We start from the raw sequence: 12,690 nt of genomic DNA on the forward strand, positions 1-12,690 counted from the left end.
ACAGTCCAAAGATGTGCACATTAGGTGGATTGGCCATGCTAAATTGCCCTGTAGTATGTTGGGCTGTGCAGGTTAGGTGGATTAGCCACAGGAGTTGTAGGGTAATGGGGATTAGGTGCGATGTGCTTTAGAGGGCCAGTGCAGTCTTGATGGGCTAAATGTCTTCTATCTGCATTTTAAGATAAACATGCAAGTAATATCCCAGGATCCAGTGAGAACAGCTTACAACGCAACTTCTAAATGTCAAAGCACTTTACAATGAGCAAAGTAATTATTGAAGAGTAGTCACTGTTACGTAGAAAATAACAGCCAGTAGGTACCGAGCAAAAATAAACTTTGAAAGGATATCATCGTGAAAATAGAACTTAAGAAGAGGAACCATCAGTTTCACCACCTGCTCGGTGTATTCAGCAAACCCTTCCTTCAACTCCTTTGCATAACATACCTAAGGACAGAAATCATAAATTACACGTGCAGTTAGATCAGTGGAACCAATACAAATCACTATTAAAGAACACATTGACTACTTTAAAAGCTATTATTTCACTATCTGAATTTGGAGATTTTTATTTGAAAAGAAAACTGTCACTTTTAGTTGCATTTAAGTGACTGAGATATTATGGAGTAGGTAAGTACATGGAACAGCAGTGCTGATTTACCAGGAGGATTGCTCAAAGATGCAAAAAGTCATATCTGTCTGGTTAGCAAAAGTGGAGCTATTTAACAGGATGGGATTTTAAGTTGTACTGAAATCCCAAACATCAATGTCAATGCCCGTGACAATCAGAGCTCAACGTTGTTTTTCAACACCTGCAGTGCTTCCAGCACTGCACAGTTACTCGTTGGGGGAGGGGAGACCAGACAATTTACGTAATGGGTGACTGACTTTGAAAGCCAAGCCGGACTCCTGAACATGGATTTCCTTAATTTAGTCATCAAGATTGAAGTAATCAAGTTAAAATAGTGCTCAGGTCTCAGACATAGGAATTCCTATGGTGTTAAAAAGCATACAGCTATGTCTACAATGCTCCCGTTCCTTTGTTTGGGAGCCTTGTGCCGAGCATAGCTGTTCTGTATTTTGTGTATTTTTTTGCTTTTCTTTTTTTTTTGGTGTTGCTTTGCACAGTGTTAAGGTTTGCTTTGTATTATAGAGTAGGTTAGTAGATAGTAGTTGTATTGTGTGTGTTTTTTCTTATTATACTGATATTTGTGATTGATTTTTTTCTTCAATAATCTTATATGTTTGTAAAGTTTAAAAAAAATTGCTAACAAATATATTTACAAAATAAAAAGCATACAGCGTTGCAGCTTGTACAATTCTTTCCATCCTTATATTCTTGGGTGCTTTTCCCAACTGTAACAGCATATGGTATTAGCATCAACGCTAAGTACAACAACTTTAGATCCTGACCACTGCTCCCAAAAGAAAAACCTAGTGATTGGGCTGTTACCACTTGCACCACCTCTGGAACCATCATCACTTGTTTCTTTATTTGCCCATTATCATACAGAAGAAAGGAGCAGTAAATAAGAAATAAATTCTGTTTATAATTATTTTAAATTATTTGTATTTATTTTATATGATCATTTTATTATTCCCTTTTCATCACTCCTACCATCCTCCCCATCAAACTTGACCCCTCTTATTTCTTTTCCAATCCCAAACCTTGGTAATGGTTCTTTTACATTTCTGGCTTTCTTCCAGTTTGGAGAAAACGCCATTACCCAAAAACATTACATATAGCACATTGCTGGAAATCTGAAAGGAAATAGAGTATTCTGGAAACACTTTGCAGTCAGGCAACATTCTATGGATAGAAAAACAGTTAGCATTTCATGACTTGAAACATTAAATCTCTCTCTGCAGAGTTTTCCATTAATTCTTATTTTAATAATGATGGTGATCTTCCTGATCTGATTCAACATGCACTCCATTGACCACGTGACCATTTGGGTAAGTATTGATGTTAAATATACATTTCTATTTGCTTTACAGTAGACATTTTAGTAGAAACATCCACCCTGACAGTTTCATTATTTTTAAAACAACTACACTCTGAAAAATGCAAAAAAAAGAATCGGTGTTTGCTTTTAAAGACATGAATTTTAAATAGCACACATTAAGTGAGCTTAAAGGAATAAAATACCACTGCGCAATAATGTAGACTCTGCATTTTATTCCACCCACGATGTTCAACTGATCTAAACCTGATGTTAATTCTATTTTTTAAAAAAAGATTGCACAACGCACTGACTCAGCTTTTTAAAAGGAAAAATGGTTTAATGTGGGCAGCATTAATCAAAGCCAAACTTCCACTCACCAGCATCTGACAAGCTGTTGCCTTCTCCTCTAAACCTGCAGTTTTGATTCCAAAGCTCTGTTGATCTCCAAGGTTTACAAACTCCCATCCATCATCCTCACTCATGCTCTCCATATCCTGGGCTGATAAAAAAACTGCACATTACACTTATGTTCAAAAACTTGTGTTCATCTTTAAGTTATAAAAACATCCCAAGTAATTTTACCAAACAAAATATGATGCCAAGCAACAGAGAGATATTAGGGCAGGTAATTAAAAAAAGATAAAAAAAGTGAACGAGTTTCCTTTTAAGACTCCTTAAAACGTGAGATTTCTTTTGAGTTGGCGGGATAGTAATTTCAGCCATCAGAATCTAGACAACTGAAGGCACAGTTGACAATAGTGGAGAGATTAAAAAGGTAGAAGCCAGTTTTCAGCAACTTTGCAAAAGTCCATCATTGCTGGAAAAACAAAGTTACTGCCAAAATATCACAGCTACTTTATTACAAAACCATATGGTCACACCTCCTTTTTGATAAAAGTTTAATGGTTAACTCAATCGATCTCAACCATTAATTGCCTAATTTACAAATGAAAATTAATATTGTTTGCATTTCAGAACATTTGTTTTGCGCCAGTTGGTTAAAAACATCAACGCTCGTTCAACAATGGGATATTTCTTCCAGCATTGCCCAGTGTGATTAAATGCATGGATAGTGTTCAATGCAATCAATGATTGCTATATCTGAACTAAATAGCAGTTTTTCAAGATACATAAATGTTTAATTGGTTTCTTAAAAAGTTATTTTGCCGCTCAACATTTTCATTTGACTGGAATATGCATGATTTTCGACTCCAGTCTTTTTCAATGTCTCCTGCACTTGCCTGAAGAAAAGCTATCCACATGTGCCCACAAATCATTCCTAATCTCACTGAATTGGCATATGTGTAAATAAGGGAAAGTCAGGACCGCAGATGCTAGAGAGCGAACAGTCGAAAGGTGTGGCGCTGGAAAAGCACAGCAGGTTAGGCAGCATCTGAGGAGCAGGAGAGTCGACGTTTAAGTCCAATGCCAGCAGAGCAAGACCAATTGTTGAATCTTTCATTCAGCAAACATTCATATACACTGTATAACCATTTTCCATTGTGAGAGTGAATGTTCTAGATGATTTGAACGTGTGCAGAAGCAGCTTCAGATGTTTTGATTTGCAGAATTATTTCTAGAATGATCAAATAATCTTATCTAAGCTTCACAATGTGTCATAACCTGAAAGCTTGGGACAATATTCCACAAGGCGGTAAGACCTACATAAACTGATCTTTTAAGTTCAAGTAAACATCTACTAATGAACTAGTATAGACTTGTTGAGCCAAAAGACCGATTTCTGTGCTATATGTTGTAATATGTAATTATTATTCACTTGCCTTAAAAAAGAGTCAACAAACACTGGAAAGTCATCAGTGGGATCATTGTTCACAAATTAGCAAAAACACAAACTTTATGGTTAACTGATTGGCAGGCTACTTTCAACATGAAGCTTGCAATACTCGTGTGCAGAATGGATAAGGGCAGGAAAGACTTACTGTCTAGGAGGGCCACTTCAGGCTTAATCGAAGCAGTCTTCATCAGTGGTCCCATAACAACAGGAAGATATTGCTGGAATTCCTTCCCAAGAATCTTGCACATTCTTGCCCAAGCAGAGATCATATAAGATATCTACGAGAAATTGAATATTAGCGCCACTGACAGCCTAAGTTTCAAATCCCTTATTGCTTCCTTCTGGAGCTAACAATTAAAAGTCAGGACCACAGTATTGAACATACGTACACATTAAACTACAGCCTTACCTTTAATCTGCGAATGTAAGCTTCACAGCAATATTCAGAGGGACATTTGTGGTTGTTTATAGCAAGATTTAATGGGCATTTGTTCCAGCCATGAAAATTAAAATTAATTTTACTTTTGAAATGGATTTATTTTAAGAATGAAAGAAATCAATATTTTGCAAAAGACTGGACTGCTGTTGCAGCACTTATCAAGCATCAGCAATGCTGTTAACCTAAACAGCTTCAACAAACACATTTTAAAAATTCTTGGGACGTGGCATAGTTGAAAAGACAACATTTATATTGCCAATCTGGTCGTCTTATTTGAAAAATTTAGATTCAAAGCAATTCACAGAAGGTTCATTTAACTCATACCCAAGATGAAGGGCTCATGTTATGAAGGTAAATGCACAGACTGGCCGGGGGGGGGGGGGGTGGGGAGAGGGGAGAGGGAGACTGGAATTTAGAAGAATGAGAGGTGATCGTATTGAAACATGCAAGATTCTGAAGGGTAGAGCTTTTGGGTGGGCTTGTTTTGAGATTCGCTCCAGGGTTACTTTTGGATTTTCAGAGGTTCCCTTTTATCACTAGTTCCATTATTACATGAGGCAGACATGTAACAACATTCTCTTGAGACTTTTTGGAGGGACCTTTTCCAGATTTGAAAAAACCCACAAACACCAAAGAATTTTTCCATAAATATATGTTGTTCAATCTTTTAACTTGGAATCAAATGACATTTTTTGCTGATTATAAATCTCTCATATTGCACTTTAAAAATGCATTCACTAAAATAAAGAATTAAATGCATACTTTATGTAAAAGTGATGCAACATTAATATTGATTTTCCAAGAATTACTATTTCTAACTAGGAAAGTGATATGTAAATAGCTTCCTGAAAATATCTACTAAAATTGAATGTAGGATCTTGACTGTCTGAGGTAAACAATTGCAGAATATTCACCTCTTTGTATTTTGTTGCTCTGTAATTAACGCCAGAGTCACCCTGATTGCTTGCCCTTTATAGAAAAATCCTTGTGCCTTTAACAGGTGTACAGTGTCCTGTCCTCTCCTGTCAGCATATTGATTGAGTGGTTATGAATTCCAAAACCTTGGTCAGCAACATAAAGCTACACAATGCATAACATAAAAGACTGACCTATAGAATCATAATTGGGTGAACTAATACACTGCCCTCCCTCCAACCGTCATTTAGGCCCAGCTCTACCCAACCCCTCCACAAATCATGTTCTGCTACCCACATGTTCCCAGTGATAGGCTGGGCTTCAGTAGGTTTTCATTTGCTGAGTAACCCATTACCATGGCCTCCTCTTACATAGTGCCAAGGGATCAGCCAGAATGACTCCTGAAAGTCACCAAATCAGTTTCCAGGTTTCCACTTCTGCTGCTCCTCTAATCACAGATTTTTTAGACACTGGAAGAGCAGCAATTTGAGGTAGGTAAATTAAAGATTGATGCAAGTGGAGCAACAGCATGGAAGATACAGACTCTGACTGGAGAAGCAGCTCTCAGTGCTCTCCCTTTCTTGCACATACAGGAGGAGTGATCAACATAGCAAAGCAGACTCAACAGTAACTTTTAAAAAGGAGTTGCATAATTACTGGAAAAAGAAAGATTGTGGGGATTCAAGGGCATTAAGTTGATAGCTCTTTCACAGGGACAGCACAACAAACCAAACGTTTCTTGCAGCATGGATAGTGGCCAATGAATACATTTTGTTCCAGAGACCAAAGTTTTAAAAGAACAACCATTCTACATCCAATTCCCTCTCACGCTCAGATGTGTGAATGCTCTTGGTCAAGCAGCTGTTGCTCAAATGATTTAATCAGACATCAAACCAAATTCTAAAGCAACAGCAAAGGTTACAACACCTTCCTTAATTATACTCTTACCCACAATCTCACACATAATACTGACAGTTACTTTAAAGAGGTGCCTTTGAACAGGTGCACTGTATCCTGCCCTCTGTCAGCAAGTTGAATATTGATTATGAATTCCAAAAACTTGGTCAGCAATGTATAAAGTCACACAATGCATAAACGACTGTTACTGACAATAGTAACGTGAACTAACTTTTTTAACATGCTATATTATAACAGGTATTTTAATGAATGGGAAACAACAGTAGATAATAACCAATTTTGTCCTTTGTTGCTTCCCAACAGCTGTCACTGCCTGAGACCAACTCAGATGAAGCATTTTGCTTTAGGATTATATACTATATACTAGAGTATACACAATGGAAAGTGATTTGTTACACTTGCAGATGGACAACGACACTCAAATATTATATTCTCAAAATCACAAGGGTCATAAAACAAGCTACCATACCTGTGGGTCATCATCCTCCAATTCACTGGAATCTGTTTGGGTTTTTAGGAGCAACTGCATCACATCCGAGGCATCTTGCATAAACTACAACACACAACTTGCATTAATGGAATGACAATTCTGTTGGAAGCCCTGCCTCAGTGAGGTGACCTGCCCACCTTTTTCATGAGGGAGGAGGAGGTGAGCAGCTTTAATAGGGGCAAAACAGCTGGATTGATTCTGGAATTCACAGATTATAAAAATACAAATTTTTCTACATGGATCAAGGCAGCAGATCAGAGTCGCTATTAGGGTTTCAGGAGTGTAGGAAGAAGTTGGGGTTAGGATATGGAAAGATTATTACTTATTTATTGGAAGAGAGTCAGGTCAATATTTACTGTCTATCTCCAACTGCCCTTAAGAACATGATAATTGGTGGCACATGTGGTTACAGCTTTCCCCAGCTGTTTTGATACAGCTGAATGGTTTGCTAATTTTCAGAGAAATTAAGAGTCACATGTTGGCCAGACTGGGTAAGGACAGCAAACTTCCATTCTTAAATAGCATAAACCATAACTTGGGAGATACTAGTGTTGGACTGGGGCAGACAAAGTTAAAAATCGCACTTCATCAGGTTATAGGTCAACAGGTTTACTTGGAAGCACTAAGCTTTTGGAGCACTGCTCCTTCACCACCTCACAAGCACCTGATGAAGGAACAGCACTCCAAAAGCTAGTGCTTCCAAATAAACCTGTTGGACTATAACCTGGTGTTGTGTGATTAATGAACCAGATTGATTTTTATGAAGACCCAATAGTTTCATGGTCACCATGAGACACACAAGGTTTCCATCCTAGGTATATTCAGTTCATTGTTGTATAGAACTTTGGTGATGCCTCTTCTGGAGTGCTGCGTGCAATTCTGGTCACCCTGTTATATGAAGGATATTATTAAATTGGAGACAGTTCAGAAAAGATTGACTAAGATGTTGCTGGGAATAGAGTATTTGAGATATAAAAATAGTCTGGAAAGGCTGGAACTTTTTTCACTGAAGCGTAGGAGGTTGAGGAGTGACCTTATCAAGGTTTATAAATCATGAGGAGCGTGGATAAGGTGAATGACAAGGGTATTTCTCAAGAATGCAGGAGTTCAAAACTAGGCAGCATATTTCTAAGCTGAGAGAAGATAGATTTAAAATGGGCAGAAGGGGCAACTTTTTTTTAAAAACACGGTAGTTAGTGTGTGGAATGAACTGCCAGAGAAAGTGGTGGATGCAGGTTCAGTTACAATGTTTAAAAGATATTTGAATACGTTGAATAGGAAAGGTTTGGAGAGATATGGGCCAAGCGCAGGCAGGTGGAACGAGTTTAGTTTGGGAACATGGTTGACACGGACAGGTCGGATCCAAGGGCCTGTTTCCGTACTACATAAACTGTGCAAAAACAATACAGAACCAGAAACAGTTTTGAAACTTTTAGTAAGTTACCTTATCTTTGCCGACAGCGAGGCCTATGAGGCTAATGCACTCAATAGTTTTCCCTCTCAGGAGCCGAAGCTCTTTCTGCACTCCATTTTCAACAATGTGCTTCAACGACGGCATGAACAAGTCGTAGTACGGGACAAATTTCTCCTCTGCAGTATCAGCCACAGAAGCAATGGATGTCACAACTTGCTCCAATACCAGCTTAGTACCTTTCTGCACCAGCTACAGACAGGATGGAGGTGTGGGGAGAAATAAATTTAAATATAGATAAATAAACAACGAGACAAATTAATAAAGTGCTAGAGAAAATGTGGTAGGAAAACAAATGGAGCTAAAGACCAAAGAGTCATTTGACCTGATAGGTTGCATTCTAGGTTACCAAAGGATGTGGCTACAGAGAAAATAGATGCACTGGTGGTAATCTTCCCAGAATCTTTCAACTCTGGACTGCCCTCTGGTAATTAGGAATGGGCAATAAATGCCAGCTTTGTCGGCAATACCCACATCGAACAAACGAAAATAAAATCAGCAGAAAAGTAAAGATTAAGCTTCAAGCAGTATCAGTCTCCTTATTTAAGGAAGACATAAATACACTGCAAATAGTTTACAAGACAAATATAAGAAATAGATCAATTATCTTTCAGGAAAGATTGAATAGGCTAAGCTTACATTCACTGGAGTTTAGAAGAACAAGGGGCAAACTGATTGAAACACAAGATCCTGCAGAGGTTCTGATGGTGGACGTAGATGTTTCCTATTCTGGGGGAATCTAGAACTAGGGGTCACTGCATAAAACTATGGGGTTGCTCATTTAAGACACAGTCATAAACAATTTTCTTCTCACCAGGTCCAGAGTCTTTCGTACACCCTTTCTCAAAAGCGGTGAAAACAGACTCATTGTATATTTTTAAGACAGAAGGTAAATAGATGCTTGATAAACACAGGGGTGGAAGCTTATTGTGGGAGAGGTGGGCATATGTAGTAATGATTAGCCATGATCTATTGAATGGCAAAACCTCATGTTTATGGATTAGTGGTGCTGGAAGAGCACAGCAGTTCAGGCAGCATCCAAGGAGCAGCGAAATCGACGTTTCGGGCAAAATGGCCTACTCCTGCTCCTAATTCACGGGTTTATCGCAACACAAGTTTATGCACCCATCTTTACAACTTTCAGTATGCACCAATTAACAATGCTCTAATATCAATTGGTCAAATTTGTAATGTGCCCCCTCCAAGGGCCAAGGGCACTAGTTTTACATGATTTTGGACCTCAACAAAAAAAGTCCTTGTCCGAGTCTTGCCATTAAGAAAGTGTTCTGAATTTGTCTCTCTCAGATTGTCTTTCAATGCCCTGCAGTGAATTCCATCTGCCATACTTATGATTACTCATGCAAGCTTTCTCCATTCATATAAATTCCATCTGTACAACTGACCAGCACCTCTGAACTTGGATATACATCTCAAACAAGTCATTAACAGAGAAAGAACTCAAGAAACAGAAGTAGGCCATTTGACCCTCTGAGCATGCTGTGACAGTAAGATAGTGACCGATCCAAACAGCTTTAACTCCACTCTCCTGTCAGGTTCAGAACCTTTAAATCCCTTACCTTGTCAATCAAAAGTCTTTCTCACTCAATTTTGAATATATTCAATGATATAGCGCCCACCACTCAATGGGGAACAGATAAGTTATTAATAAATATATTGTGAAAAGATCCCCAGGGAACAACATTGCCACATACTGTTAAAAACATTTCCTACCTCAATGACAAGCCTTATTATTTCAACTGACTCAGATTTTGACTTATGTTCCACTGCAAGTCAGGTCAACATTTACAAGAGAGGTATGATGTTTTGCAATGAAGTTTAATCTATTTCTAGAAAAAGACAGAAATGGACTAAAAATGCGTATTGAAGTACCAAAATTACTTACCTCCTGCAATTTAGCTACCATGATAACATGTAGGTGATTTACTAGATTATCAAGATATGGGAGTAGCAGTGATTTGGGGCAATCTTCAGTGAAGTTAATGAGAGCAGCAGCGGCGTGAGCTTGAACTCGTGGATTTGTCTGATCTTCCATCGTCTGTAAGAGTGCTGAAATTACCTATTGGAAACAAAAATAAAATAAATATTGCTACCTCAACATATGCCTTTTACATTCCAATTACTTCGCCATATTCCTGAGAAGAGCCGGGCAGAATGAAAATCAGTTATAATTTTTGGCTGTAACTTCAAAATCTGAATAAAAAGAGAACTGAACAGACTAAAAGGCAGGGGAATCAAACTGCCAGTTGTGTTTATATTAGCACAAAGAATTTACACTTTCATGTCCCAAGAGGTAATGCTTACTTTATCATGAAACTTCCTCTGGAAAGTTGGTGCAAAGTCTGTCGCCATTTGGCCTATTGCATTGCAAGCTGCATATCTAACTCTTGGGTGCTGAAATGAAATCAAAAAGGAAATTATATTTCAAATTCAGTTAATATTCCTGCAGCACAACATTAATAAAAGGGAAAGGTTTCAATTTGTAGAATACACAAAGTTAATCACAAAACTATTGCCTCAATACACAACTAAAAAGGAGTTATCAATTAGATGCATTGCACACTGCTTGAAGTAGTCTTTTTGTTTTACATTTCTACCAAGCAAAGATATATGAAAATCATCCTCCCTCATCTAAATTCCTTTAGTCACCAGAGGAATGTAACGAATACTGAGTCACAGGAAGCAAAATCTCTCAGCAAAATGGCCAGACTTCAATTGTAAGCATTCATCATTGGGAATTAAGAATATTTTATTTCACTTACTGGATCTTGAAGAAACAGCAAAACGAAATTCACGATCTCATTGAGGATCCCCTCCATTTGCTGATGACAACCTTCCCCAATGGCAGACAAGGCCATCAGACCCGCATGCCTATATTTCCAATCAGCTGCAAGGAAACATCACAACATATATTCAATACACAATTACAGTAACTTTACTGTCAGATATTGTATTAAGACACCCCACGGGAGTGCAGTCAAAGAAAAACTGAGCACACCGAAGTCAGTATTTAGAGAAGTGACAAAAAGCTGAGGCCAAAATTTTGATTTAAAGGCTCATTTCAAAAGGGGCTGAGGGAGGTGGAGGAGTTTAAATGAGGAATTCCAGCATTTAGGATCTAGATGAATGGAGATTTGGCAAAAATAATAGAAGTACTTTTTAGGGGAGGTGGTGGTGTAGTGTTAAGATTATTGGAATCTAGAAACCCCAGCTAATTTTATGGGGATAAACAAAGAACTGCGAATACTGGAAATCTGAAACAAAAACAAATTACTGGAAAAACTCAGCAGGTCTGCCAGCATCTATGGCAAGAAAGCAAAATTAACATTTTGAGCCCAGTGACCCTCTTCAGAACAGATAGTAGCTCAGAAAAGGTGGTTTTTAAGCTGAAGATCAGGTTAGGAAGGGGAAAACATAATAGGCAAAAATGGCTTGGCTGTGCTGAAAGCAACTAATGTCATGAGAGCTTAAGGTGTGGGGGTGTGTAAGGAACATGGAACATAGCGTTCAGGTTCTAAAAATCACTGAATTGAATACTGAGTCCAGAAGGTTGCAGGGTCTCCACGCGGAAAATGAGATACTGTTTTCTAGCGTGCACTGAGCCTTATTGGAACACTGCAGCAGGCCGCAACAGAAATGTTGATGAGGGACCACAGCGGTGTGTCAATCTGCAAACAACTAAAAGCTCAGAGTCATTTCTTACAAACAGAGCATAGGTATTCCAGAAAGAGATCGCCGAGTCTCCATTTCCTCCCTCTAGTGTATAGGAGACTAGAGGGATTGTTAACAGCAAATACAGTAGATTAGATGGAGTGATTTGCAGGTGAATCGCTGCTTCAGCAATGGTTCCCATTATTAACTTTTCTTTGTCCTGAGCATACTATTATCTATCCCTCTGTCTCCCTAACTGTTGCTTTCTGTAGGCTCCATCTCCAATTGTCTGCTTGCTCACTCTGCTCTCATCTTCTCCCTCCTCCCCCCCCCACCCACTGTCTTTACCATTTATATCATTTTTTTCCCAGGTACTTTCAGTTCTGAAAAAGGGTCACTGGGCTGTAAACGTTAACTCTGGTTTCTCTCTACAGATTCTGCCAGATTGGTTGAGTTTCTCCAGCAATATCTATTTTTGTTAATGTTATGGGGACATGGATAAAAAACATCCTGTGGCAGAATACAAATTCAGCACAAGGATACAACTGAATAAAAGGCTAGTCTAATGGCAGCCATGTAAACATTGATAGGTTTTTACATGGTTTGACAATGTTCTTTAGGAAGGATGCCTGCCATATTTAACATGTGACTCCAGACCAACAGCAACGTGGTTAACTGTCCTCTGGGAAGTGAGTGGTGAACAATAAATTTTGGTCTAGACTAAGAACACCAAAATGCCATGAACAAATAGATAAAAATCACTGTTATACTAAAAAGCTACTTCATACAAACTGCAAAGATACTAATGGCCTGATCTTTTATTTTAGTCATGTTGCCAGGAATATAAATACTGTCTGGTCTTCCAAGTGGACTCTTGACAAAACTAGGTTTGTGCTAAAACAGTCTGAAGTTAGACCATGTGTCACAAAGCTAGTCCCTTCTTTTTTCTAAAAGTTGTTCCTTGGCTCAACCATACTCTGTCCTTGATTTTTTTCACAGGGATAATTAACCAGGCCGGGGTCCAATCAGACTGGTTTGGTACGGAGATT

The 12,690-nt window shown here is 38.4% G+C and overlaps 1 protein-coding gene across 1 annotated transcript in view; it reads right to left on the minus strand.

Annotated features, from left to right (window-relative positions):
- ipo5 (importin 5) overlaps positions 1-12,690 on the minus strand; it is a 64,606-nt gene that overhangs the window by 16,942 nt on the left and 34,974 nt on the right. The window contains exons 11-18 of the mRNA XM_043691325.2: positions 10,753-10,877; positions 10,295-10,384; positions 9,876-10,049; positions 7,946-8,164; positions 6,481-6,564; positions 3,885-4,017; positions 2,322-2,443; positions 349-445 (exon numbers count right to left, since the gene is read on the minus strand). Coding sequence (XP_043547260.1) covers positions 349-445; positions 2,322-2,443; positions 3,885-4,017; positions 6,481-6,564; positions 7,946-8,164; positions 9,876-10,049; positions 10,295-10,384; positions 10,753-10,877 — 1,044 coding nt within the window. The remainder of the gene's footprint in view (positions 1-348; positions 446-2,321; positions 2,444-3,884; positions 4,018-6,480; positions 6,565-7,945; positions 8,165-9,875; positions 10,050-10,294; positions 10,385-10,752; positions 10,878-12,690) is intronic.

Source organism: Chiloscyllium plagiosum, unplaced genomic scaffold, assembly GCF_037043375.1.
Source record: "Chiloscyllium plagiosum isolate Xiang-an unplaced genomic scaffold, Cpla_swu_hap1 HiC_scaffold_6, whole genome shotgun sequence".
Classification (NCBI taxonomy): domain Eukaryota; kingdom Metazoa; phylum Chordata; class Chondrichthyes; order Orectolobiformes; family Hemiscylliidae; genus Chiloscyllium; species Chiloscyllium plagiosum.